Source organism: Arabidopsis lyrata (assembly GCF_000004255.2).
Source record: "Arabidopsis lyrata subsp. lyrata unplaced genomic scaffold ARALYscaffold_6, whole genome shotgun sequence".
Lineage (NCBI taxonomy): Eukaryota > Viridiplantae > Streptophyta > Magnoliopsida > Brassicales > Brassicaceae > Arabidopsis > Arabidopsis lyrata.
In genome coordinates, this window is record NW_003302550.1 from 10,804,491 (window position 1) to 10,831,244 (window position 26,754).

Below are 26,754 nucleotides of genomic sequence, written 5' to 3' on the forward strand. Positions count from 1 at the left end.
AGCGTACTTACACCCTTCTCGTTCCTAACTGTTTGTTGTAGTCCTAGGCTGCAGCCTTACAAAATACCCTACTCTGAAGTATATGTACAATGATGATCTGAATTAACTCAAACATAATAAAAAACTAAGTAATCGTCATATAGAATATACTTTCTAGGTTTGCAGCAACTTGAAGATAGAAACATAGAGAGCTTTGTAAAAATCCTCAATGGTTTGTTTAATTGCTTCAAGTTGTTTTTTTCTTTTCAACGTGGATTTTAATACAATAGTTTAGCTGACAGAAAGGTGGATGTCTAGGTATTCGATGGTTTCCTGGGATCGTGAAAGATTCTCTTCTGAAGAAGTTGGCAAAGTATCAAATATTGACTCAGCCGCTACGATAAGATAACGGTACGGGAATATTTCTCCCTAATAGCTAGTGATAATAATTACTTAATTTAGTAACAATCACTATTTTTTTCCTTTTTTTTGTTGATTTTTTCCACTATTCATTATTGAATTTCGTATTAAAAATATAAATTGAGAAATATAAATTTGATTGCTAGGATTTTTTTTTAAATAAATTTTTTTATCATTTATACCTTTACCAAAGATAATATTTGGTTATTCAACTTTTCATAACTATATCAACTCCATTGTCAAGGAACCTGGATCTGAAATAAGCTTTTACTTCAATTTTGTTTGAAAAGGAATTAGTGTAGATTCTCTTACATGATACATCGTTTCATTAGTTCTATGATCATATAATAATACGGATTGAAAGAGGTTGGGGAAGTAAGGCAAAGAATTGCCTTGTCGGAGAGACCAGTTTCCTAAGAGTAATGCTAAACCCTTATTCATTGTCTTGCGGCTTGAAGCTATCTAAAGCAACTTCACGGCTTCAACATTTTATTTGGTATAAACCCTTGTCCAGGGACCTCCCAGTCAAATTCATATTTCTGAAATCTTAAAACGTTTTTACCATAATGGGAAGATCACCAATGGTTCCCATGGCTGTTCTTGTTTATGTTTCTCTACTGTTCTCTGTTTCTTATTCCTCAACGTTCGTCATCACAAATAACTGTCCTTTTACTATATGGCCCGGAACTCTTGCAGGCTCTGGCACCCAGCCATTACCCACCACAGGGTTCAGGCTTGATGTGGGACAGTCTGTTAGGATTCCCTCGGCTCTAGGCTGGTCAGGTCGTATATGGGCAAGGACAGGCTGCAACTTTGATGCCACCGGCGCGGGAAAATGTATGACTGGAGACTGTGGCGGGAAGCTTGAGTGTGCCGGTAATGGCGCTGCTCCGCCAACATCACTTTTCGAGATCACACTCGGTCATGGTGCTGATGACAAAGATTTCTACGATGTGAGTCTCGTTGATGGGTATAACCTTCCCATAGTTGCTCTTCCGACCGGTGGTGGACTGATTGGAGCTTGTAATGCTACAGGATGTGTTGCTGATATCAACATAAGCTGTCCAAAGGAGCTTCAAGTGGTAGGAGAGGAAGAGGCAGAGAGAGGAGTTGTTGCATGCAAGAGTGCTTGTGAGGCCTTTGGGTTGGACCAGTACTGTTGCAGCGGTCAGTTTGCTAACCCGACCACATGCCGACCGTCTTTTTACTCTTCCATTTTCAAGAGAGCTTGTCCCAGAGCTTATAGCTATGCATTTGATGATGGAACCAGTACTTTCACTTGCAAGGCTTCTGAATATGCCATTATCTTCTGCCCTGGCAGGTATTATATCATATGCCTTTTCACTTTTGAGTTTGTTACAATGCTGTCTGCAACTTTTTATAAAAGTTTGCAGATTCTGATTGATTTTATCCCCGTAACAATCCAGGGTAAAAAGACCGGACAGTCAGAGCTCGGATCCTCCCAGTCCACCTCAGAATCAGTTCGGGCAACCTATGGCTCCTCCACCTCAGAATCAGTACGGTCAGCCTATGGCTCCACCGACTCAAAATCCGTATGGTCAACCTATGGCTCCTCCCACTCAGAATCAATACAATCAACCTATGGCTCCACCGACTCAGAATCAGTACGGTCCACCTATGGCTCCTCTCACTCAGAACCCACCTGGACCAAACGGGGAATCAATGGCTCCCCCACCTCAGAATCAAAACGAGAATGGGCACTTCATGCCTCCTCCCACTGTGAACCAAGTTCCAAACGACCAGTATATGAATCCCCCAATTCAGGATCAGAGTCAATCCTCATCCAATATTCTTCGACCTTACCCTGTCTTCTTGCTTCTTGGCTTCAGTCTAACTGCTTTGAGACAATCAGGCACGACATGAATCATCACCATTCTTCCTTTTTATCGAGAATTGATACATAACCGTGTGGAGGAATCAGACAGACCATGTTTAATGTCTTCTCAGAGATTTTATACTCCATTCATCAAAGTCCTTAGATTTACCTTGAATTGTTTGAATTGATATGTAAAAACTCTATTTCATGTGTATATAATGTTGTCTCAACTGAATAAATGAAATGATACGTTTAAAAAGGAGTGGGAGAAATCAAAATCACAACTCATTTCTTGGATTTTGGCTTCTTCGGGGCAGAATTTCTAGCCTTCTTTGCTGGTGGCTGCTTCTCTTTAGATGGTCTTCCTCTCTTTTTTCCTATAACCTGCGAAGATTCCACATGTAACAAATATTCTTTTACTGTAAGGGATTTATGTCGATTTCATAGAAGGAAATTCTAAGTTTTTGTCATCGTACAGTTTCGCCTTTTGCTTTGGCTTTGGGTTTGGCTTTTGTGTTGGTTTCTTCCTCTGTGCCTCCACTTTGATCAGCTGGCTTTGAAGCAGTCTTGGCGTTTTTGTTAGTTTCATCATCTGATTCGAATGAAAATCCCTCCAGAGTGCCTAAATGGGTTAATTGTATTAGCCGGAGAAGTAGACATTTGTGTAAAATCAGTTTACCATATCCAGAATAGTTCTACAAGAAGACAAGTTCGCAATAATGTCTTCACTTTTATCAGAGAGAAAACGAGCTGACCTTCTACCATTGTTTCTGCCTCGTACACATTAGATTGTGGTGTCAGCTGTATGAAGTCATTCATAATAGCTTCAATCTGACAAGGGAACATATAATGCAAAAATTAGGCTATCGCTCCAATTTCTGTTTTAGTTTCCCAACCAAATGCTAAAATTTAGCTTCGCAAAAGTTCAGAGTGCACACAGAGTCGAGATCTATGAGCAATAATATATACAACTTAACATGGTATCGGCATTGAAACAAGAAAACGCAATAGAAATTACCAACCTTTGCCTCTGTCTGACCTACGTTAACCTGAAATACAAGATCGTTGTTGTGAATTATTATACCACAAGTGCCCTTACAATTCGAAAAGGTACAAGGAGAACAAAAAACGTACCACGCAAAATGTTCTGGATGGAATGATTGTTGATTTATATATGGTTCCTGAAACATGAAATGAAAACGTGTTACTAAAGAAACTCCAGTCATGAACTAATTATGTAACCTGTTACTTGTAACGAATCAGTTCCGTTACACTCAAGAGGCATAGCTGATTTTGCTACATGTTTTGCAAAATAAAAAGAGAACCATTTTGGAGTTTCAATGGGAGAAATCGAAAATCAAAAGCATAAAGAGTGAAGCCAGTGATATGTATATATGAGTGAACATGCCTTTCAAGTCCAAGTACATGTCTCCGGTTGTGTCTGAAACAACCACTCGTCCAACAGCCCCCATGTCTCCACTCAAATCTATCGAGTCACCTTCACATTCAACAAGTACCTGTAAATATTGTTCACTGGTTTACTTAACCACTGTGCTTTATCAACTAATAAAACTCAAAAAATAGACGTAGTTTGGCCTTTCCAGAACATAAATGTCACCAGCTTCCATAACAAAGATATATAAACGTCGAGTGTAAAACCATGTGCAAAGAAACATAGTTGTATTACCTTTGTACGATTCACCTTCTCAGAAAGTACCAAAGGCAATCTTGAACTTGAGCCCTGCAATATTTAAATCTGGTCATTAGGTAGAACCATAGAAGAAACAACAATAGTGGTCCTCGCACAAAGGAACTTACAGAAGAAGGCTTGATCTTCTGATCCATTGTTCCTTCCTCGGCTATAGTGGTATCTGTATCTTTATCTGCATGATAGAGGAACCGTTACGTTGCTTTATGAACATCCTATATTAAGAAAACATTGATACAATTCTTACCTTCACTTTTAAAAATTTTCTGTGCACTATTTTCTTCTTTGGGTGTCTTGCGACTGCTTTTAGACTTTGTTTCTGGAGATTTTTCCATTGTTACTTCCTCGGCTATAGTGGTATTGATAACTTTATCTGCATGATAGAGGAACCGTTACATTGCTTTAGGAAAATCCTAAATTAAAAGAACATTGATACAATTCTTACCTTCACTTTTAAAAATTTTCTGTGCACCATTTCCTTCCTTGGGTGTCTTGCGACCGCTCTTTGACTTTGTTTTTGGAGATTTTTCCTTTCCAACTTTCTTAACTGCAGGTTCTTCCTCTGTAGCATCAAGAACAAAATCCTCATCCTTTTCAGTTGACACAGCCACTTCCTGCTTTATCGGAGCACTAGAGGATGGTTCAGAATCAGATGAGACCAGCCATACAGAATCATCTCCTCCCTGCTAAAGATACAATTAAACAGCGTTATCATATCTTCTCAACACTATACCAAATTAAGAGTTAGTAGTACTTTTTTTGAAAATAGTATATCACTATTTTAACAACACAATCCATTTATGAAGCAGATACATGCTCACAAGAAAGGCTTGAATCACAATATTTTTTTTCACTAAAGCAAGTAGAGGCAACAAAAGCACTAAGGAGTAGGATGGAGAGAGTGTCCAAAAGTTTCTTACTTGAGCATCCTTATGCTTGGTAGAGAGTTTTTCCCCATCAACGTTGTTCCCATTCTGCTTCCCTGCAAATGATTCTCCCCGAGTCAAATACATGCTTATAAGAGCTCAACAGTTGAATAAACAATACTCCCCACAAAGTCAGAAATTGATAGTTTCTCCCTCGCTCTCCAAGAAGGAAATGACTCATAATGTTTGTTCTTTTAATCTCAGAGCAAAACAAGATTGTTTTGGCGCAGCATCTGAAACAAAATCATCCATACCTTCAAGGTTGAGACTAGCATCTGCTTTCTTCTTTCTAGAAAACACCTGCTCGATACTCACTTGCTTCATCACAAGATTCGTTTCGGAATTCTTCCTAGACAGTAGTAACTCGACAGATTCTTGAGACTCGACAGATTCTTTCTCAAGAATCGTGGTGTCGTCACCGTCATCATCAGGCAAAGGAAGAGACGAAACGGCTTCAGATTCTCTATAAGGACTATCATCTGAAGATGATAGTGACAACAATGAAGTAGTCATGGGTGCCTGCGTAACAAAACCATCCACTTTTCAATTTTGAATTTCTATAGAATTCAAAAGAAATAGAAACAGAAATCCGATTGAATCTGAAACCTCGTAAGAGCGAAGCCAATCTGGAGATCCCTCTCTAGAGCTACTGCTCATAATTTCACTTCTTCAGAGCTCAAAACAACAATCGAAGCTTCTTCCCAACTTTAATCTCCACTCAATTACAACAAAACCAGCTCGTAGATTCAGGAACTACTTGGCAAAATCAAAACCCTAAAAAGAGACCTTAAAAGCTATAAATTCGATTGAAAATCCCATGAAATCGAAGCTCACCTGAAGAGAAGACGAAATTGAGTGATTAATGAATCTAATGACCGGCGACGAGATCTAGAAAAGGAATCTGAAGTGACTAAGAGAAGAAGCAAAGATTTCGCCGGCGGCGATATTGAAGTATGTGAAAAACGCGGGAAGATTGGGCAGAAACTGATTGTTCGTGGTTTCCAAATGTTTGGTCACAAGAGGAATACTATCCCCAACGTGGAGGTATAATTTACTAAAAGCCCAATAGGCCTTATGGGCCTGCTTGTTTTATGATAATAACCCATCAGTGATACTAATATACATAGGTTAATATAGGAAAATCAAACGCCGATCGATGTATTATTACTGGTTTTTAGGGCAATACAAAATTGTAAAATGAATACCAATGGTGTTGGCATCTGTAAAAAAACATGTAGCTATTATCTTTGGGGCCAATAAAGCAGTATCTTATGGGCCTATTAAGGCCCAATAATACATCTGTAAGAAACACGGAACTGGCAAAAGGAGGGAGATAAGGAGAAGAAGAAGCGAAACAAGAAAAGTGTGACAAAGAAGAAAAATGGGGAGAGACGGAGGAGACAAGAAGCGAGAAACAATGGCGGTGATGAGCTTAATGAAGGATCAACAGAATCCAATTCAACAGTTTCAGATCAAATTCAAGGAGATTGAGACTGGTTTCAAGTCTTGGTTGTCAAAACAGAAGTTGCCGGTGGAAGCCGCCGTAGTCACCGCCATAGGCGGTGTTCAGGGAGCTTTTATTGGTGGTCTAATGGGTACTCTCTCCCCTGAAATGCCTCAGGCTGGTATTGACCCTCAAGCTATGGCTTCGTTAAAGCAAACTCAGGTTTTTAAATCCTAATTTTGATTCACTGGTTATGTCACTTTCAGTTAGTTATTGCTAATTTTTGAAACTTTTTTTGTAGGCTCTTGTTGGTGGGCCTTTGGTTCAAGCTCGGAACTTTGCTGCTATAACTGGTGTTAATGCTGGTATTGCTTGTGTTATGAAACGGATTAGAGGCAAAGAGGATTTAGAATCTGCGTAAGTTTTCATTTTGATCTTTGAATAGTTGTAGCTTAATTTGTATCTTGTAGCTTGTATTGTATTGTGTGTGTGAATTGTTGTTTCTTGGTTCTGACGTTTTTCATCAGTGATCTAGGACTTAACGAATCCTAGAAACTCAATTTTCGGAGCTGTTGTTAGAGACAATTAGTGTCTGCAAGTAGTGTTTATGTTTTGCAATTGTCATTTTTCTGATCAACAGTTAGGTCTTAATCAGATTCTCTGTCACAGGATTGATTCCATGACAGGAAAAAAAGATGACTTTGCTTATTTTTTTCATCATTTATTGCTTCATTGAGTTACAATCTCTACCCGAGTTAGTTCGTTATGATTATTCTGATACTTAAAATGATTCACTGTTCTTGTAGGGCTTTGACTACTTGTGTGTGTTTACTTTTGAAACAACTTATATACAATCTTTGATGGGTGAAGATTCTTAGTGGCTTATTTGTTTGTTAAAACTCGATGGTTGAATTGTGCAGTGTGGTGGCAGCATTCGGATCAGGAGTTGCGTATTCTCTTGTGAGCGCAGGATTACAAGGACAACCTATGAATGCAATCACCACTGCTGCTGGTTTCGCTCTTTTTCAAGGAGTATTTTTCAAGGTAAGTGATCATATAGGAGATAAAACTCTTCTTGAAACTAGACAGGCACGTCATTAGTCATAAGTTTATATTCTCTTCTTTTCGGTCGTGGTCAGTTGGGTGAAAGATTCTCTAAACCAAGTGTTGAAGATCCATATTACACCCGGGGCAGATCTATGTTGTTGAAACTGGGTCTAGAGAAGTACGAGAAGAACTTCAAGAAGGGTTTATTAGCAGACCCAACTCTGCCATTGCTCACTGATAGGTACTGTACTATCTTGAGCTTCTGAGGTTTCATAATCTGTTTCAACTAAAGCTAACTGTCTATATCGAAATCGTATACCCGCTAAACTCTGTTTGTGTCCAGTGCGCTAAGAGACGTGAGCATCCCGCCTGGACCAAGGCTACTGATACTTGATCACATCCAAAGGTTCGAATCTTATCTCTCTATTTTGAGAGACATGAATCTGTGAAATCACTGAAGTGAATTGAATTGTGGTGATTATACAGGGATCCTGAGCTAAAGGGCAAACGGGGAAGTCGTGGTTGAGAATTGAGAGCCTCTCTGTTTCTTCCGCAGAATCGTTGTCTTTCTTTGTAATATGTTATAAGGATTTCAAGCACTATTATTCTTAATTATTATTATTGGTTGATGTTGCTAGCAAGAAACTTTGAATACAACCTTAAATATGGTCGCCATATCTAAAAGTTCAAAGATTTCTATATGAACCTGGAAATGGTTGAAATGGATAACACAATAAAAACTCTTAATCAGTAATGTGAACATTTAAAGCCAAACATTAAGTAACCATGTTATTAATTATTCAGTTTAACAGAAACCAAAACACACAAGTTGTATATCTTTCATGAAAAAAGTGTATATAAGCTTTGTGCTGTCGAGCTTTGGACCCGGAAATAGAAGATTGACCTCAATTTTAACCTTTGTGGTACAACAGAATTTTTGTTTAGATGTGAATTTATAGTGTATATATAGAATTATGTAAATGTTTTATTAATTTCAAAAATGTATTCCGCTGCCGGGTTTTGAACCCGGAAATAGAAGATTGACCTCAATTTTAACCTTTGTGCTACAGCGGATCTTTTGTTTAAATGTGAATTTATAGTGTATATATATAATTATGTAAATGTTTTATTAATTTCAAAAATATATTTTGCTGCCGGGCTTTGAATCCGGAAATAGAAGATTGAACTCAATTTTCTTGTTGTTAGATCGTATCATATTGCTACTTTTTCGTCTTATTGGCAAAATTTATATGATATAATATATGAATCTTGTTTTTTTTTGGAGAATCCATAGTGGTTAATTTAATTTTTAAATTGTTTAATTAGATTTTATGGCAATTTCGGATTGGTTAATTAAGATGTGGTGGATAAGAGAGGTTCATCCCTAGAGATGAACTAAAAAATTGTTCTTTAGGAAATTTATAGTCTCAATAGCTAAAAATTCACATCAACTTTCTATATGAACCTAGCAATGGTTGAAATGCATAACCCAACAGAAACTCTTAATCAAGCAAGCAGTAATGTGATCACTTAAATCCCAATTCTAAATGATCATGTTATTAATTCAATATTTAAGAGAAACCTGAACACGTGGATTTTGAGTTTTTAACTAATTTATGATGGGTTTTAGTCTTTTAGAAACCCAACATTTGTGTGGTTATCAAAAATCTGTATAACTTTAATTTGCATCATCTTTCTTACTCAAGCTAAACATCTGAAAAGGGAAAAGAATATATCCAATTTAAGTGTTGTAACCATGAACTTGAACGCGTTTGTTAAGAAACTTGTTATTACTCAGAATACTTTAGCATTTTGCTCATGTTGAATCTCTTGTTTCCTAATTATAGTTTAGTTAGTGTAACGAACCTCCTTGTACTTCCTTTTCACATTAACTTGTGCTTAATGACTATGTTAATAAAAATATCTTCACTAAAATAATAAGCAAAAATCACGTAACAAACCATATGAAATGTCATTATCGTCGGTGGCTCGTGAATGGTCTTTTTTTTTTAATCCTATCGGCTGATCCGGTCGGTCTCGGTAGGAACGCACCGAGGTGCTACAGAGTGGACTTTTCCCGATCCAGGTAGAATTGGGCCACCACACTGCCTGATCCGAGTTTGGAATACCTTCCGACTAATGCCAGGGGTAGTCAGGCCGCCTGCATTTCTGACTACCAGGTAAACCAGTTGGGCCTTGACCTCCCAAACAAATGTGTTTTTGTTTCCAGAGAGAATCGAACTCGGGTCTAGGAGTTTCACCCTTCACCAAAGCTTCCTCTGCCACTAGACCACAGAAGCTTGGGCTAGAAAGAAAGTACTTGGCTTTAAGAATGAATCATATATTCTTAATTGGATATGCTTTCCCTTATATTCATGAGTCATGACGTCTTCTTTATAAAGTTGGTTCAAGCAGGTTAACATATACATATAATAATGTTTTCAAGAAAAATATAAAGATAAACAAACCGCATGTAGTTTCACATATTTGAGTTGTTGAAACCATAACCATCCTGAATTCCCTAAAAAGATCGATTGCGTTTCACCATTCAAAATTTTGGTTGTAGTTAGAAAATAGTATTGTTTATTTTCTATTTTATTTATGTTAGGTATCACATCGACATCTAAAAACATTTGATATAAACACATATTCATGAAAATGACTCAAATTGAAGGCATGTAGATGTGAGGTCTTATGTCATATATGGAACATTTTCATTTGCCCACGAATTAGCATAAATACAACCTTCTGTTTTTACCTTTCGAATTTTTTTTTCTGGTAAAGATCACATTAGCTACACCATCCTTATAGGTCGCCGAATCTTTTGATTAAGACACATTGTTTTCAAGATTATAAACAAGCTTCAAGCTCGATGTCAAGCTCCTTCTTAAGAAAACTTAGAATAATTTCAAAATAAAATGCATAATTTGTTTTATTTAAACTTCATCAAACTCTACACAGACCAAAACCAATGTTGCATGGACAGAGATATCAACGATTCAACGGAAGCCAACAACTTCTTCATAGACGCATGGATGAAAATAGTCACCAAGTAATCTAGGAAAACCAAAATCTCAATTTGTAAATAAACTTTTATCAAACGTGTTATTTCAATTACTCTAGATTACCTTATAATAAAGAAATTTAGAGCTCTTTTGATAAAAATTGAGTTATTTCTAACCAAAAATCGAATATCTTCTGCTTTATATTCAATGACTTTCATCCATCACCTTTTTCAACAAGATCAAATTTTCTTTTGGATTTACGATATGATAAGCCCCCAAGATGAGCCAGTAACAACATTGATTTTTGTTTATATAGAAATTTCCAAGGAGAAATTCAATATATAGACAAAAATAAAAACCTCTACATATTGGCAATGAACCAATTTGAGGATACATCCATGCATGATCCAACAATCTAAGAACCTATCCTTTACACAAATATCTATTCTAGGGAGAGACAGAGTCGGAGGAGAAACGAGAGAGCTCTTTCGTAAGGAAGATGATGCGAGAGTGGTAATCGCGCGCCTGGTCTAAAGATTCGGCTTCAAGCTCAGCCAGCTGAGAGCAAAGATGCTCCTCAGCCTCCTCAGCCACCTGCGTCCGCCGCCACAACTGCACCATCTCTTTCCTCATCTCCTCCACCGCTTTTTCCATCTCTCCGTTCTTCTGTCGTAGCTCCTCCACCTCCGAAGCCGCCACCATCACATAGTTGCCTCCTTTCCCCATTTCCTCTCTTTTTATTTGATGTTTTTTTGATGATTTCTCTTTTCTTTCTTTTTGTGTCTCTTTACGTTTTTGTTTGTTGTTCTTCTTATTCTTTTGGTAATTGATTGTTCCTTATATAGGCGTCTCTGCGACTGGTCTTTGGGTGGTGGGTATATGTCTAGATTCATTGATATCTCTTGTTTTTCGTTCTTATTTATGGTTGGTTATTTTTTTTTCCTCTAGAACATTTTCTTTTTTAATAATGTTCCGATATATACGTTGGATCCAATAATATAACATGTGAGTTCTTTTTAGCAAAACTATTTTGTAGACTTGGGTAGGAGGATATTCGAAAACTTTAACACCTACAATTTCATCTATTTGATATTTACTATTTAGCAAAAAAAAAAAAAAAAAAAAATTTAGACCAATCTTTTTACGGGAGACACTATTACTATTGAATCTATTGTAGGCTTTAATAATAGGGAGGCCATAAAATGTACTTCGTCCATTTTTTTTTTTTCTGATGTTTAAGGTTTTTCATTTTTGTATATCGATTAAAGAACTATTTAAATTTTTTATGTATTTTTAAATGAAAACAATTTTTTTTAAATTTTCGTATCGAGAAAGCTGATCTATAGCCAATCTTTACTACGCGAGATAATGCAGTTTAGTGGAATCGAACTCTGGTGAGGAAGGTAGAGTCAAATGGACTTAACCAAAAATAAAGTAATAAATCATATGAAATGTCATTGGCGGTGCCTCGTGAGTGGTCGTTGTGTTTAAAAGAGCAAAAAAAAAAAAAAAAAAAACTTGTAGTGTTTCGGTTATACAAATGTTTCATCTTATATTCATGACGTTCTCTATTTTGTTTCACTCAAATATTTTACATGAACATATAGCATATAAAATGCTTTCAAAAAGAAAAGCTAATAGTCTAATTAGTGACACAAACCAATATATATTTTTAAGACTATAAGATATCAATAAAAGAGATGACGATATATTTACAAGCGGTAAAAGTAAAACTAATGGTAAAAGGTAGCAATACGATAAATAAAAAAAATGATAATACCACCGTATGTATACTTATACCACGACGGTAAAACATCATCAGTGAAAAGATGCAGATCTGTTTGGCTATCCTAAATTTCCTAAAGAGACGGATTGCGTTTCACCATTCAAAACTTTACTTGTAGATAGAAAAATGGATAATTGTTTATTTTCTATTTTGTAAATGTTAGGTATCACATCGACATCTAAACCAATTAATATAAAACACATACTCATGAAAATGACTCCAAGGCATGTGAGTATGTGAGGCCATATATCAAATATGTGATCTTTTTATTTGCCTACCAATTAGCAAATCCTTCTCTTAAGGGTGTAGCTTTCCAATTATTTCAGGAAAAAGATCACATGACATTAGCTCCACCATCTAATAGGTCGCCGAATCTTTTAAATAAGGACACATTTTCTTCAAGCCTCTCTCTTTTTTTTGCTAATAAATTATTAATCTAAATATGAATTGCACATATTTGTTTTTTTGTTCACAACTTGCTTATATAAAACAAACTTCAACTTTTACCAAAAATAAAATAAAACTTCAACATATACGCATGGATTAAAGTAGTCCCAAAAACTTAAAAACAAAATCTTTATTTGTAATTGGTCATCATTTCACATGTAAAAAAGAAAAGAGAAATACGAAACATGAACATAATTGTTTTTAAAATTTCTTTCAAATTCTATTTCTTTTGTTAAAGTAATTAACACGTCTTATAAACAAAAAAAATCGATTTATTTCAAACCAAACATCGAATATCATTTACTTTATATTTTCAAAGACTTTTCATTCATCACATTTTTTTTCCAACAAGATCCATTTCTTTAAAGATTTACCATATGGTATTCGAATTTCGCTAAACGCCCGACGACTAATCGCAAAAATCAATCGGTAACAACATCGACTTTTCTTCTGTTTTGGTTGAAATTTCCATGGAGAAATTTTCCATTAAAAAAAAAAAAAGACAATTCTACATATTGGCATTGACAGAGCCAATAAAAGATACATCAAACAATCTAAAAAACCTATATTTCTATCTATTCTAAGGAGAGGCAGAGACAGAGTCTGAAGAAAGACGAGAGAGCTCGTTCATGAGGACAATGATACGAGAGTGGTAATCACGAGCTTGGTCTAAAGATTCAGCTTCAAGCTCGGCTAGCTGAGAGCAGAGACGCTCCTCCGCTTCCTCCGCCACCTGTGTCCGCCGCCACAACTGCAACATCTCTTTCCTCATGTCCTCCACCGCTTTTTCCATCTCTCCGTTCTTCCGTCGTAGCTCCTCCACTTCAGAAGCCGCCACCGTCACATAGTTTCCTCCTTTCCCCATTTTAAAGATTTCTCTATCTTCTTTTTTTGTTACTTTGAGTTGTGTTTTTTTTTGTTGCTTTGTGTTTTGTTTGGGGTTCTTGAATGTTCCTTATTAATAGGCGTCTTTGAGACTGGGGTTTGGGGTGGGTTTATGTCTAGGTTCAATATATCTATATCTTTTGTTCTTCTTTTTATTTCTGGTGAGTTATTTTCTTCATCTAGAACATTTTCCGATATACACGTTGGATCCAATTAATAGTATTTTGGAATATTTTAGTGGTACCATACAATTGTTTTATTGGTTAGAGACAAATATGTTTTTGGAGAAGACAAAATATAAGTTACAATAAAAATTATTAATCAATACAGTAAAATATATGTGTTCAGTTATATAATTCTAGTTATTTCAATATTACAAATGCCAAAAACATTTAGAAAAATGAAAAATATTTATCTAAATTGATACATTTTTAAAAATGGAGTATTTTGCAAGCTAAAAATGAATATTTTAATCAATGACAATAGATATTCTTAGTCCAATTAACAAAATGGATTAAAACATAAATGTTTTGGACCCTTTTACTTTTATCTAGTTGCTATACATATAAAGTAATGAATATTTCATAACATGTTATTATTTATGTGGACATCTAAGTTATCAATTGGAAATCGTGCACGTGGATAGTTTTATCATAAGAGAGATTCAATTATTTACTGTTGAGCTATGGTTTAGGCTTTTTTTTTTTTTTTTTTTTTTTTTTTTTTTTTTTTTTTAATGGTTTAGGCTTGCATCTAGTTAATTAACGCTTTTCATGTTTTCATGTTTACTGGACCATAATTGATAATGATTCGATCAATTTATACAAGTGTAAACCATAGCTCGTAAGTAAGTAATGAAAAATTGTTACATTATAGACCCACTGAGCTGTCAATTTCATCAAAACTAACTATATATGTTGATAGATCATAATAATACATCATCTCGAAAGTGGTCCTAAACTCAGGATTAAGATGTTCAAATATGTTTTCATATACGTATGTAAAAAAATAAAGATTGTGATGATTCAAACGATATTTATATTTATATATATCCACCAACTCTTTATCCTCAAAAAATATATATATCCGTAAAGAAAATATATATCCGCTGCAAAAAAATTTTTGTAAAGCAAGTTCGGCCCAATATTCTTATTAATTTGATCAATCAAAATATTTATGTTTTAATCCATTTTTGCACTTGAAAAATTAATTGAACTATTTCTTACCATAAATTGAACAAAATTTCGGAAATTGCTTTTTGAAGCATCCAATTTTCAAAATTTAATATATTCATTAAAAAAACTTAATTAAAAAAACTCATGGGTTTGTGTTTTCAAAAGCTTAATTAATTTTCAGAAACCACCAAACTAATCGTTGAATATATTTTCTTGGCGAAAACGTTGACTGGACACTAAAAAAATTAAAGAGTATTTGAATTTTCAATGGAAACCCCACTTATTTAATAGGAGAAACCCTCTTTAAACTTCTTTTTTTCTGTTTTGCTATTTCATAGAATATGGAGAAAATATTCTATGAAAAGAATATGGAGAAAATATTTGTTTTCCACTACTTCTCTTAATTGCTAAAAGGAATGTTGGAAATCATTTTCTCACCTTTATCTTTTCCACTAATATCTTCCGTCAATTATAGCCATTAACTTGGAGCACAAAGCCTTTGTCGATGTAACCCACATTCCCACTTCTTTCTCTTAATTAGACAATATCTCCCAAAGTCAAGGGCTGTCACGATTATACAACTATTCTTGTATAGTTAAAGTTACGGCTCCGATTGTTAGTTCTTAAATTACTTATTGGCTATTTCTTTATCGGTCTGTATATAGGGAAAACTAAGAAGACTTTGGTTATGAATGGAACAATGGTGTCAATGTGTCATGATCATGAAGATAATAAAATAATGCAGTGGGGTTTAATTTTGAAAATATAATATTGGTTAAATCTTGAAAATCGAATTAGAAAATTAATATTGCAAAACACAGAGTGGCTTGTCACCAACTGTTGAAATCTTTAGTTTGGAATATGCTCTATGGATGCTGATCAGTGATCACTATCTCCATAATATCTAATTAATTAAAAAATTAATCATTATTCGTCCAAAAATAATATCCCAAATAGAATTTAAAACACTCAATTACGTCACCAACTATGTTACGTGAGCAACATCGGTATACATGTAGAAAATAATTTCCAGTTTTGTAATATTGCAAGATCACCATAAAAAGGGTGAAAACAAAAATAATTCAAGAAGGAAAATTTGGTAGCATAGTGGTGGAGATAGTTTTTATATTTTAAGATCTTTACATTTCACCAAATTGAGGAAGATGAAAGTTTAAAGAAATTGGCCAAGAAGCTCGAGACCTTAGGCCCTTGTTAAATTAAATAATTTACTACAAAAAAAAACTGTCCAATAGCTAGCCAGCGATGTGTAAAATTAGCTAAGTGTATGAGTTTGCACAATTTCTTAGTCCATTTAGGGTAAAACAGTTAATTTATACACAAGCTATGAATTTCTCTTACAATATGTACATGAACTATTGACATGTGTAATCTCTAAAATAGATGGTAGTTAATCTCTAAAAAATATAATATTTGAACAACAGTTTATGTTCAAAACAACAGTTTAATGAATCATGATATTGGATTCAAATAACTCGAGTAACTAAAATATTTCTAAAATAATAGCTTGACTAATGGGATCATATATATATGATATAGATTAGTCATAGTCATTCATATCCAACCTTTGGAAATTCCAACTGAGAGGAGAAGAGTAGTTGGGATATGTCAAAACTCTAGACATAGATTCTAACTCTTTCATCATCTTCTCTTTAGTTTCAAGCTTGCAGGTTGATTTCATAGAAATTCCAGCTCTCTTTAAACACTTAGGCTTCAATTAGTAACCATAATTTAGGAAAAGAATGAGAAGGAATGTTAGATTCCTCTTTGTTCCTCAATATTTTTATCATTTACATGTAATATTTTTTCCACACCATTCCTCACCAAAAGAGGAACACTAGAACAAAAATGTTCCTCTCCAAAATTGATGAGGAACAAATGAAACAAAAAAGGAACAAATATTAAAATTCGTTTTTATTTTAAAATAAATAAAAAAATAAAGTTTATCAATAATATTTGTATTTTATTATATAATAATTTTCATATCTTCACAATATATTAACAGAAAAAATATTTTTGATAAGAATTTCATGTTGAATTACTCTTAAGACTTCACTTGAAAAATATATAAATAGTAAAATAAATTTAAAAATGTTTATATTGTAAAAGAATAATATATTTTAAATTATTCTTTCAATTTTATTTTATGTTAATATTAAATATTATTATTTAAAATGATATATATATATATATATATTTAGTTCACAAATTTTTTCAAATACAAATTTTCAAATTAAATAAATATAAAAAATACTTAGTATTTTTCGTTGAAATTTGATTTATTTACTATTTAATATATCTTTAAAGATATTTTTAATGTTTGGTTACCATTCATCATAATAGTACATTTTATTCATTCCCTGCATCTTTTCTTTTCCGTTCCTCAAAAATTGTTTATTCCATTCTGCATTGTTCTTTTTATTCCTTTTCTTTTTGTTCTTTTAATGGTTACCAGTCGGAGCCTTAGTGTTGGCAAAGATATATTTTATGGCTTCTTGCTCCTTGCTTAGTCCTATATATCCTTTCCACTCAAAGATCTCGAGATGAGCTGAGAAACATCCGAGAACAGAACTCGGTTTTTTCCATGAAAGTGAAAATTTCTCATCAAGTCGAATTAATGTTTGTGAAGCAACAACAAAAGATATATAAAGTAAACACTTAGTTATTCTTTTCTCTTTATTTTATTGCTCTATCAAAATTGACATGAAAGAAACTACAAACCTGGTCGATGAAAAGAACTTTAAGATTAGGAGAATTTTGTAGCAATCCCATTAGTGATTCCAACCTGTCTAACTCAGCTAAAAGTATTACTTTACACTATATTAGCTTGGAAAAGTTAATAGCGTTACACCAAACAACCTACAATGAAGGCAATAACACATAGATAAGCGCTAGTTATATAATATATGGGACAATAAAAAAAGAGTGAAGTTGAAATAACGCTACACACCGTTGCAGTTCTCAAATCTAGTTCGAAATTCATGACTGAGGAAATAGATCTCATAAACTTATCATCAGGGTAACTTAAAAAGCCGATACTTGCTTTATCAAAACAAGGCTTGTTCTCAATCGAACAAGAATCTCCCGATATAATCTCTATAGAAATTTTTTTTTTAAAGTCGGGGAATCTATAACCAAAGATCCTCCTATTGCTTCGTTGTGCACTCCAAAATGATTAACATTAACATATATCAAGTATTCCAAAGATGGGACTTCTATATTGAAATTTCTAACGTTGTCTTGGTGATGTCGTTTTACCCACAAAATTTTGAGAATAGGACAATTCGATAAAAGCATAACAAGAGAATAGGTCTGTATTTTCCCTAAGAAGACTTTGGTTATGACTTATGAATGGTGTCATGATCATGAAGATAATAAAATAATGCGGTGGACTTTAATTTTGAAAATATAATATTGGTTAAATATTGCAAAACACAGAAGGACTGGTCACCAAATGTTGAAATCTTTTAGTTGGAATATGCTCGATGGATGCTGATCAGTCATCACTATCTCCATAATATCTAATTAATTAAAAAATTAATTATCATTCATCCAAAAATATCCCAAATAGATTTTAAAACACCCAATTACGTCTCCAACTATGTTACGTGAGCAACATCGGTATACATGTAGAAAATAATTTCCAGTTTTGTAATATTGCAAGATCACCATAAAAATGGTGAAATCAAAAATAATTCAAGAAGGAAAATTTGGTGGCATAGTGGTGGTGGAGATAGTTTTTATTTTTCAAGATCTTTTATATCTCACCAAACTGAGGAAGATGAAAGTTTAAAGGAATTGGCCAAGAAGCTCGAGACCTTAGGCCCTTGTTAAAACTAAATAAATTTGTGATCTATCTACTACAAAAAAAACTGTACAATAGCTAACAAGAGATGTGTAAAATTAGCTAGTGTACTAAGATATGACCCGCGGTACACCGCAGGCTAAAATATTTAATAATTTTACATTTTTATTTTAAGTTGATGAATTTTTTGTATTTATTTGGTATGTTTTTTGGGACCCTTTTTTATATGTTAATTTTCAAAAAATCTAGAACTTAACCGAGATAATATTTTTTTATATATATAATAATGTTAGATTTTGGTATTTTATTATTTAGTATTAAAGTTATATGAGTTAAACTTTTGGTATTTTTAGATTTAACATGTATAACATATGTAATTGAATAACTTAGTATTGCAATTACACATTTGGACGAAGATTAAAACTTTAAAAAACTTATTATATATATATATATATATATATAAATGTTAGATTTTTACGATAAATTTTATCTAATATTAAAGCTATATGATTACACTTTTTGGTTTAAGAGATTTAATCTGTAATTTAGATGTAATTTAGTAACTCAATTACACATTCAGAGATTGACCCGTGGGACATTAATGAAATCAGAATTTAGATATAAAATTCATATTTACCAAATTTAGTAAATTGACCCGTGGAACATTAGTGAAATCAGAATTTAGACCCGTGGAACATTACACATTTACAAAATATCCAAAATTAGATATAAAACTAATGAAAATCAAAACATACATAGAAACAAAATAAGAAAACAGAAAACATTTAGAGTGAATTACAAAATATATAAAAAAAAATATGATGTGATTTAGTATCAAAAATTAACCATATAAAACCTTTTATTGGTAAAACTTAGTTGATTAAAAATGATAACATTAGAATAATAAAAATTAAAAATAAGAATCTCATTTTATGTATAAAAAGAAATCATTTTCTTCTTACCCTAAAGAAAGAAGAAGAAAATGAATGAATTTGTTAGCCTTAAAAAATATATTTACAAACATTAAGATTGTGGAGAAGAAACATGAAAACGTTTGCAAAAAGAAACTGGACAATTGAAACAAAAATCGAAGATCAAATGATAAGAAGTACTACCAACTAATCTTTTAGTGGAGCATAAAAAATATTAGGTAACAACTAATTGTTTAAAAGAATAGTAACATGAAAATGATCATTTTTATTTTGCTTTGGAATGAAAAAATCAAAGTGTTTGGTTATGGTGTTTAGAAACTAAGATTGAAGAGGTATTTATAGATTACAATGAGTAGGTTAAATAAAATATTTTAATCATAAAATCTTGAAGATCAAGCAAATGGAATATATTCGAAATCTCTAAATAATTGGTAGTTTCTATTTTTCAAACTAATTACAAACTTTAGAATAATCTTTAGGTTTTTTTTTTTTTTTTTTTTTTGCAATCATAAACATTTCCTTAATTTGTTTCACTTTAATTTCCTGATATGGAGAAGATTTGAAGTTACGAAAATCTATCCAATGAAGCAAAAGAAATTTATCACTAAAATAATATGTTTTACAAAAGTTTAGAATATTTTCGATATTATAGAGATTTAACTATATATAGGCTTAATATTAACTTACCACATAATTATTTCCTTAATTAAAATCGTAATAACTATAAATATTGAAATCAAGATTCCCCATTTAAAATAAACTATCTATATATACAATTATATTTAATTCCGATATCTATGTTTTCCTTAATTTATATTTTTTAAATATACTAACCGAATTAGATTTATGCAAGATTTTGGTTAATTAAATGTCATTTGGATTTAATATAGGGATTATCAAATAAGGAATTATCCGATTTAAAAATTTTCGTTCAAATAAAGTAAATATGGAAGAATCCGAATCAAAGATTTCCGGGTCAAAATCAATTAAAACCCGACCCGATTAGAAGGAGCAAAAATGTTAAGTAGATGAGTATGAGTTTGCACAATTTCTTAGTCCATTTAGGGTAAAACAGTTAATTCATACACAAGCTATGAATTTCTCTTACAATATCTACATGAATACTGACATGTGTGGTTAATCTCTAAAAAAATATAATATTTGAACAACAATATATGTTCAAAACAACAGTTTCATGAATCATGGATTCAAATAACTCGAGTAACTAAAATATATTTAAAAATAATAGCTTGACTAATGGGACACATATATATGATCCATGATATCGATTAGTCATAGTCATTCATATCCAACCTTCGGAAATTCCAACTGAGAGGAGAAAAGTAGTTGGGATGTTGTCGAAACCCTAGACATAGATTCTAACTATTTCATCATCTTCTCTTTAGCTTCAAGCTTGCAGCTTGATTTCATAGAAATTCCAGCTCTCTTTAAACACTTGGAGTTGGCAAAGATATATTTTATGGCTTCTTTCTCCTTGCTTCGTCCTATATATCCTTTCCAATCAAATATCTCGAGATGAGCTGAGAAACATCAGGGAACAGAACTCGGTTCCTTCCATGAAAGTGAGAAATTCTCATCAAGTCGATTAATGTCTATGAAACAACAACAAAAGATATAAAGTAAACATTTAGTTATTCTTTTCTCTTTATTTTATTGGTCTATCAAAACTGACATGAAATAAACTATTCCCTCCGTTTCATAATGTAAATCGTTCTAAAAGTACACAGATTAAAAATATCTACTTTTAAAAATTCAGCCAATCATAAAATAAACTACATAATATAAATAATTATAAAATTTTAAGGTAATCTATATTATTAATTGGGAATCACTAAATATTAAATAACATTATGAAGAGTAAAATATTACAAAAAATACCATTGGTTTTTAGTGTTTTCAAATAACTTCATTAAGGGTACAATAGTAATCACAAAATTAATATATTTAAATGAAAAATAGTTTAATTCTTTTAAATAATTATTAATTTCCAAAAAAATAAACTAATTTTCTCTCTCTTATTAATTATACACGAAAATTTGAAATTAATTTTTAAAAAATTGTTAACCAATAAGAATTGAAAAACTAAGATTTTATCTAAACGTAATAAACTATTCTATATCAAAAATAAAAAGAAAAATAATATCATTTTAATTCAAAATTAAATACACTATCGTTTAAAAGATTTATCAATGGAGGACTTTAAGATTAAATTTAAAATTTCGTAAGAAAACTAAATACAAATATTTTAAGATTCAGTTTTGTTATAATATTTTCACAAATTTTAAAATATAAAACAAAATATTATTTCAAAATTTCTAAAATACGATATTAGATATTAACAACTATTTATATTTATGATGAAATAAACTCAAATAATAATAAATTTAAAGTAATTATCATTATAGCCTTCGTTTAGAGCAAGTTTGATAAATATCTAACAGTAGATTGTATATATTAATTTCTAAATTATTTTGCGTTTTATTTTTTGTTTTTCAACCGGATCTTCCTTAAACAAATCTTTAATATATTACACACTGTTTTCAAATAATGTAAACTAATTATATGTTTTGAATTCAAAACAAATTATGCAGAAATAGCATATACCTTTTAGAGATGTATCTCAAATTTTTATTTTTAGTCCAAAAATCAAATTAATTATGATTAAACAATAAAAAGAAGAATATGAAAAATTTAGCAAAGAAAGAAACATTAATAAATTTGTTAAAATATATTTGTAACTTTAGCAGCAAATATATTAATCTGCAAAACTCACAGTATGTATTGTATGGTATTTAAAAGTAAGCACACAAGAATTTGGAACATGATTTCAATGAAATGAAATGAGAATAGGAATTACGAGACGGGATGAGAGGGGAACATAAATTAAAAATCAAACTAAATACCCAATTGGTATGAGTTCAGGCTATGAGCACTATATAAAATAAATTTGTTTATATTCATAACCCTGTACGTAAGTTTTCAGTTACACATATTCTATTTATGCCGAATACTGGACCTTCATATTTTTATTTCACGTATACGAGACGGGTTATGGGACCAAGAATTTATGACGGATACAGGACGGGATAGGTTTCCCGTTCTAAAATAGTTACGTCTAGCTAATATACATGAAATAACCAAACTCAAACCGAATCTATATCCTATTTAAAACATGTAATCAAACTATTAGAAATGTTTTGATTAGTTTAGAAAATAAAAAAGTAACATCATTTAACTTTTGAAACTAAATTATATCTTAGTTTTGTCTTAAATATAATTTCGCACGTACGTGTAGGTACGGATCTTAAAATATAACTATGCACTAACGCAACTGAATTTCGTTCATTACTCTAATTTTATAATATTTATACTATTATAACGTTCACTAACACAACAAAATATTTTATATTTTTAAAATCTATATAACAATTTCTATAAAAATATCTCTGCACGTACGTGTGAATCCAGATCTAATACACTAAAATATATATCAAAGAAACAACGAAATAATCTATATTGAATTAAAATTTGTTAGAACTTTTTTAAAAATATGAAATCCCGCACATATGTGCGGGTCATGATCTAGTATATAATTTGCATAGAAACTTGAAAATGACTCTATTGTGAAACAAAAAAGTTTACCCAAAACGACTTATATTATATTATGAAACAGAGGGAGCACAAACCTGGTTGATGAAAAGAACTTTAAGATTAGGAGAATTTTGTAGCAATCCCATTAGTGATTCCAACCAGTCTAACTCAGCTAAAAGTGTTACTTTACACTCCATTAGCTTGGAAAAGATATTAGCGTTACACCAAACAACCTACAATAATGGCAATAACACATAGATAACTGCTAGTTATATAATGGGACAATAAAAAAAAAAAAAGTGAGGTTGAAATAAAGCTACACACCGTTGCAGTTCTCAAATCTAGTTCGAAATTCATGACTGAGGAAATAGATCTCATAAACTTATCATCAGGGTAACTTAAAAAACCGATATTTGCTTTATCAAAACAAGGCTTGTTCTCAATCGAGCAAGAATCTTCCGAATAATCTCTGTAGAAAAATTTCTTTAAAGCCGGGGAATCTATAACCAAAGATCCTCCTATTCCTTCGTTGTGCACTCCAAAAAAATTAACATTAACATATATCAAGCATTCCAAAGATGTGACTTTTATATTGAAATTTCTAACGTTGTCCTGGTGATGTCTTTTTACCCATAAAAGTTTGAGAATAGGACAATTCGATAAAAGCCTAACAAGAGAATCTTCATCTTTATACACCACACAGTAAAGGGAAATGCTTTTAAGGGATGAGAGGCAAACCCGAGAAGGATCATCCACGATAATATTGTTGGAAAGATGTAGTTCAACAAGTGTATCACATGTGTAAAGGCTCTTAGACAAACTGGCCGGTTCCGCGGACCATGTGATCATCAACGTTAGCTCGCGCACCCTACGAGCAACAGCAATTGCAATCCACTTTCCCACATCAACATGATCTCCAGAAGGACCGAGTTTTATCAGTAATGATTCTAATACATGTGCCTTGTGGAGTTGTAACGACTTGTCAATAAACCGCCATAAACACCGTTGTTGTTGCTCACTTTTGTCAAATAAACGGCCAAGTAAACGACCAAATAAACCACCAGTAAATACTTTGTGAGTATCATCATAGTACCCTAGTCTTGGCACCATCGTCCAAATAGACCGCCATCGTTTTGACAAAATCATAGTGGCCACTACATCTTTCGTGCCCGGGAGAAACAACAATATATGCATGAGCAAATCATCCGGCAACGCACTGATCCTGTCTTCACCTCTAATTCTCTGACAACAACGTTTGGCTCTGTTCTTCACAAATCGAAGCCATGTTTGTTGTAATTGTATAGATATCGCATAGGCAACATGCATTGAGCTGAAAATTAATAAAAGTCGTCCCAACATCTTTTCTAGCTGAAACTACACCAATGTTTCTTCTTTCTCTCGTTAATATTTATTAGGGTTTAGGGTGAGATATTATCTCTAACCTTTTTTTTTTTTTGTAAGATATTATCTCTAACTTTTCTTATATCTTTTTGTAAGATTCTTTATTTTCTACTTTCTCTCGTTTCAATTTATTTTTTAACACAAAATAAATAAATAAAAAAATCAAATTTCATATGCTTAATAGGTCAAAATATTAAGAATTAAATTGAATTAATTAATCACCGCACGCATTCCAATTATCCAACGCCGGAGAAGATCAATGTGTGTCATTTCCTCCGGCGAGAAAACACAAACAGAGGAAAAAAAAAGTGTCTTCTTTTTTCGTCCGCGAATAGAAAAAATGTCAGCTTTGTGTCCTGTCTGCAATCTCACGCTTCCTCTCTCCCTAATCCAAAGGTATCAACAACCCCTAATTTCTTCTCTCTTTTCTATATGATCCTTAGTTTCATCCATCATGGTCTTGATGTGTCTGTCTGGTTATGGCGGAGGATTTGACTCAGCCATGTGAATTCCCACTTCGAAGACGATGAAATCGATCCACAAATCGAAAGTGACCACCATTTGGCTCTGCAACTCGCTTCTTCTTCTTCTGACCCTTCTCCGTCTTCCTCTGCGTCATCATCTGTAATGCTTTCTTAAAACCCTTGAATCTTCTTTCCTCTCCTGCGTTTGGTTGCGTAAAGAAAACCCATTTGACAAAGTTGTCTCTTTGGTGCATTTACAGACCAAGAGTCAATTCTACAGTGTAGGTCATGGTGGTTTGATTTGTTTGCTGAGGAACTGTTTGGAATCAGAACTGAGATCGAAATCGAAACCTTTAGAGAGTAGTACTAGTTTACTATCAGGCTTTGTTGATCATTTTCAATCTTCAATGGAGGATAAAGGTTGGGGATGTGGATGGAGGAATATTCAAATGCAATGTTCTCATTTGCTTTCTTGTAGAGTAGAAGCTAAAAGAGTTCTCTTTAGTGGCTCTAATTTTGTTCCTGATATTCCTTCGCTCCAGCGATGGCTTGAGTTAGCTTGGAGCAAGGGGTTTGATGTTTCTGGAGCTCTCCAGTTTGATAATCGAATCTGTGGTTCCAAGAGATGGATTGGAACTACTGAATGTGCTGCGTTGTTACGTTCTTTCGGGTTAAAAGCTATGATTGTTGATTTTGCTCCTAAGAAGTCTAAGTCAATGTATCTTTCAGTTCCTGGTTCTGCTATTGCTCCCAAGGTAAAGTCATATGGTCCCATGGACAGATATGTGGTTAAAAAGGGGGGAAGTGGGAAGGGAAAAGCAGTTGACTCTCATAGCTCTAATTCTTCTAGGATCAGCAAAGGAGCGGTTTTAATGGAATGGGTTTGGAATTACTTCTCAGATAACAGATTAAATGTTTCTTCCGGTGTTCATATGACGAACAAAGGGTAGGTTGTTCTGTTTCAGTTCTTGGTCTTGGAATGTCTTTTATAACTTCAAAACACATTACATATAAGGTTTGTGAGTTGATGTTATCGTGTGTACTGCAGGCCCTTGTATTTCCAACATGAAGGGCACTCGAGGACAATTGTTGGGATTCAGAGACGGTTGCTAGGAACTACATTTACTCCTCAGTACAATCTCCTGATTTTAGAACCGGCTGATGTTAGTATACTGTTCTTTTTAATGATTAGGGAACTCAGTGACGACATGTCTATGCATGAACATCAGCTTTTACTTGAATCTGATTAATGATTGTGAGACTTGAATGTGAATGCAGTTTACTAGAGCTATAGAGAAAGCGCTTATAGAGAAGAGAGGATGGGAGGGATATCTTAAAAGAGGAGCTCACACATTGACGAGTCCCGAGTATCAGGTCTCAGCTTCGAACTCTGATATCCATCATTGCTTTGTTATTTGGCAAAAAGTTGAGTGATTTGATCTGAGTGTGATTGGGAAATGTTATAATGATATATACATACAGATGTTGTACGTTGATAATGGAATTGCTGATGGAGAGGAGTTGGAGAAGCTCAAGACCATTGATAGTCACTTTGTTGAATTCTAATTGCTTTCATAAAAATTGAAGAATGGTTCTTGGAGATTCGTAGATTGATTGCAGTTGTATACTTCTGTATCATATGCAACATTTTGTAATTGCTAAGGAAAAGCTCATATAACATTGACATTTTATATATTTTGCATCAGAGTGGATTGTTTATATAATTCATAAGCATTTCTCTTTTTTCAAGAATATGTTAGAAGTCAGACTACTAAGACTTTCCGAATGAAAGATTATTATGGTTTGGATGATAAACAAGTTTCAACAGTCAATATTTTGCTTTGAATTATTCAGAGTTCAGAC

At 32.9% G+C, this 26,754-nt stretch overlaps 7 protein-coding genes and 1 pseudogene across 18 annotated transcripts; 3 read left to right on the forward strand and 5 right to left on the reverse strand.

Annotated features, from left to right (window-relative positions):
* Nucleotides 1-298: 298 nt before the first annotated feature.
* Nucleotides 299-2,495, forward strand: LOC9308191 (pathogenesis-related protein 5). 2 transcript variants are annotated; one of them, XM_021021441.1, is made up of 3 exons: nucleotides 299-390; nucleotides 1,096-1,720; nucleotides 1,827-2,495. In XM_021021441.1, exons 2-3 carry the CDS (start codon nucleotides 1,239-1,241, stop codon nucleotides 2,281-2,283), a joined length of 939 nt encoding a protein of 312 aa, XP_020877100.1. In that variant the 5' UTR covers nucleotides 299-390; nucleotides 1,096-1,238; the 3' UTR covers nucleotides 2,284-2,495. The 2 variants fall into 2 exon arrangements, with proteins under 2 accessions (XP_020877100.1, XP_020877099.1); XM_021021440.1 differs by lacking the exon at nucleotides 299-390 and having other exon boundaries at nucleotides 806-1,720.
* LOC9308192 (DNA-binding protein BIN4) lies at nucleotides 2,379-5,938 on the reverse strand. 9 transcript variants are annotated; one of them, XM_021021436.1, is made up of 14 exons: nucleotides 5,705-5,938; nucleotides 5,477-5,575; nucleotides 5,125-5,389; nucleotides 4,865-4,926; nucleotides 4,390-4,627; nucleotides 4,192-4,317; nucleotides 4,055-4,119; nucleotides 3,924-3,977; nucleotides 3,645-3,753; nucleotides 3,371-3,417; nucleotides 3,259-3,285; nucleotides 2,992-3,067; nucleotides 2,713-2,858; nucleotides 2,379-2,620 (listed from the first exon to the last, which is right to left on the reverse strand). In XM_021021436.1, exons 2-14 carry the CDS (start codon nucleotides 5,525-5,527, stop codon nucleotides 2,522-2,524), a joined length of 1,365 nt encoding a protein of 454 aa, XP_020877095.1. In that variant the 5' UTR covers nucleotides 5,528-5,575; nucleotides 5,705-5,938; the 3' UTR covers nucleotides 2,379-2,521. The 9 variants fall into 9 exon arrangements, with proteins under 9 accessions (XP_020877095.1, XP_020877096.1, XP_020877091.1 ...); XM_021021437.1 differs by having other exon boundaries at nucleotides 4,192-4,293; nucleotides 4,390-4,630; nucleotides 5,477-5,582; XM_021021432.1 differs by having other exon boundaries at nucleotides 4,390-4,630; nucleotides 5,705-5,937.
* Nucleotides 5,939-6,164: 226 nt separating this feature from the next.
* On the forward strand, nucleotides 6,165-8,045 carry LOC110227815. The gene is made up of 6 exons (XM_021023516.1): nucleotides 6,165-6,536; nucleotides 6,616-6,731; nucleotides 7,235-7,358; nucleotides 7,454-7,602; nucleotides 7,705-7,767; nucleotides 7,848-8,045. The coding sequence occupies exons 1-6, from the start codon at nucleotides 6,252-6,254 to the stop codon at nucleotides 7,885-7,887; spliced, it is 777 nt and encodes a 258-aa protein (XP_020879175.1). The 5' UTR covers nucleotides 6,165-6,251; the 3' UTR covers nucleotides 7,888-8,045.
* Nucleotides 8,046-10,534: 2,489 nt separating this feature from the next.
* LOC9310280 (protein RESPONSE TO LOW SULFUR 4) lies at nucleotides 10,535-11,426 on the reverse strand. Its single transcript, XM_002874167.2, has one exon. The coding sequence runs from the start codon at nucleotides 11,090-11,092 to the stop codon at nucleotides 10,814-10,816; it is 279 nt and encodes a 92-aa protein (XP_002874213.1). The 5' UTR covers nucleotides 11,093-11,426; the 3' UTR covers nucleotides 10,535-10,813.
* Nucleotides 11,427-12,980: 1,554 nt separating this feature from the next.
* Nucleotides 12,981-13,577, reverse strand: LOC9310281 (protein RESPONSE TO LOW SULFUR 2). The gene has a single exon (XM_002874168.2). It carries the CDS (start codon nucleotides 13,462-13,464, stop codon nucleotides 13,180-13,182), a length of 285 nt encoding a protein of 94 aa, XP_002874214.1. The 5' UTR covers nucleotides 13,465-13,577; the 3' UTR covers nucleotides 12,981-13,179.
* Nucleotides 13,578-16,227: 2,650 nt separating this feature from the next.
* On the reverse strand, nucleotides 16,228-17,974 carry LOC110227120 (annotated as a pseudogene).
* Nucleotides 17,975-20,497: 2,523 nt separating this feature from the next.
* Nucleotides 20,498-24,424, reverse strand: LOC9310282 (putative FBD-associated F-box protein At1g05080). 2 transcript variants are annotated; one of them, XM_021023089.1, is made up of 3 exons: nucleotides 23,765-24,424; nucleotides 23,122-23,259; nucleotides 20,498-21,027 (listed from the first exon to the last, which is right to left on the reverse strand). In XM_021023089.1, exons 1-3 carry the CDS (start codon nucleotides 24,383-24,385, stop codon nucleotides 20,920-20,922), a joined length of 867 nt encoding a protein of 288 aa, XP_020878748.1. In that variant the 5' UTR covers nucleotides 24,386-24,424; the 3' UTR covers nucleotides 20,498-20,919. The 2 variants fall into 2 exon arrangements, with proteins under 2 accessions (XP_020878748.1, XP_020878747.1); XM_021023088.1 differs by having other exon boundaries at nucleotides 20,500-21,027; nucleotides 23,351-24,424.
* A 224-nt stretch (nucleotides 24,425-24,648) lies between these two features.
* LOC9310283 (zinc finger with UFM1-specific peptidase domain protein) lies at nucleotides 24,649-26,634 on the forward strand. 2 transcript variants are annotated; one of them, XM_021022673.1, is made up of 6 exons: nucleotides 24,649-24,823; nucleotides 24,928-25,054; nucleotides 25,125-25,837; nucleotides 25,940-26,054; nucleotides 26,170-26,265; nucleotides 26,374-26,634. In XM_021022673.1, the coding sequence occupies exons 1-6, from the start codon at nucleotides 24,687-24,689 to the stop codon at nucleotides 26,455-26,457; spliced, it is 1,272 nt and encodes a 423-aa protein (XP_020878332.1). In that variant the 5' UTR covers nucleotides 24,649-24,686; the 3' UTR covers nucleotides 26,458-26,634. The 2 variants fall into 2 exon arrangements, with proteins under 2 accessions (XP_020878332.1, XP_020878331.1); XM_021022672.1 differs by having other exon boundaries at nucleotides 24,928-25,051; nucleotides 25,152-25,837.
* The last annotated feature ends 120 nt before the right edge of the window (nucleotides 26,635-26,754 follow it).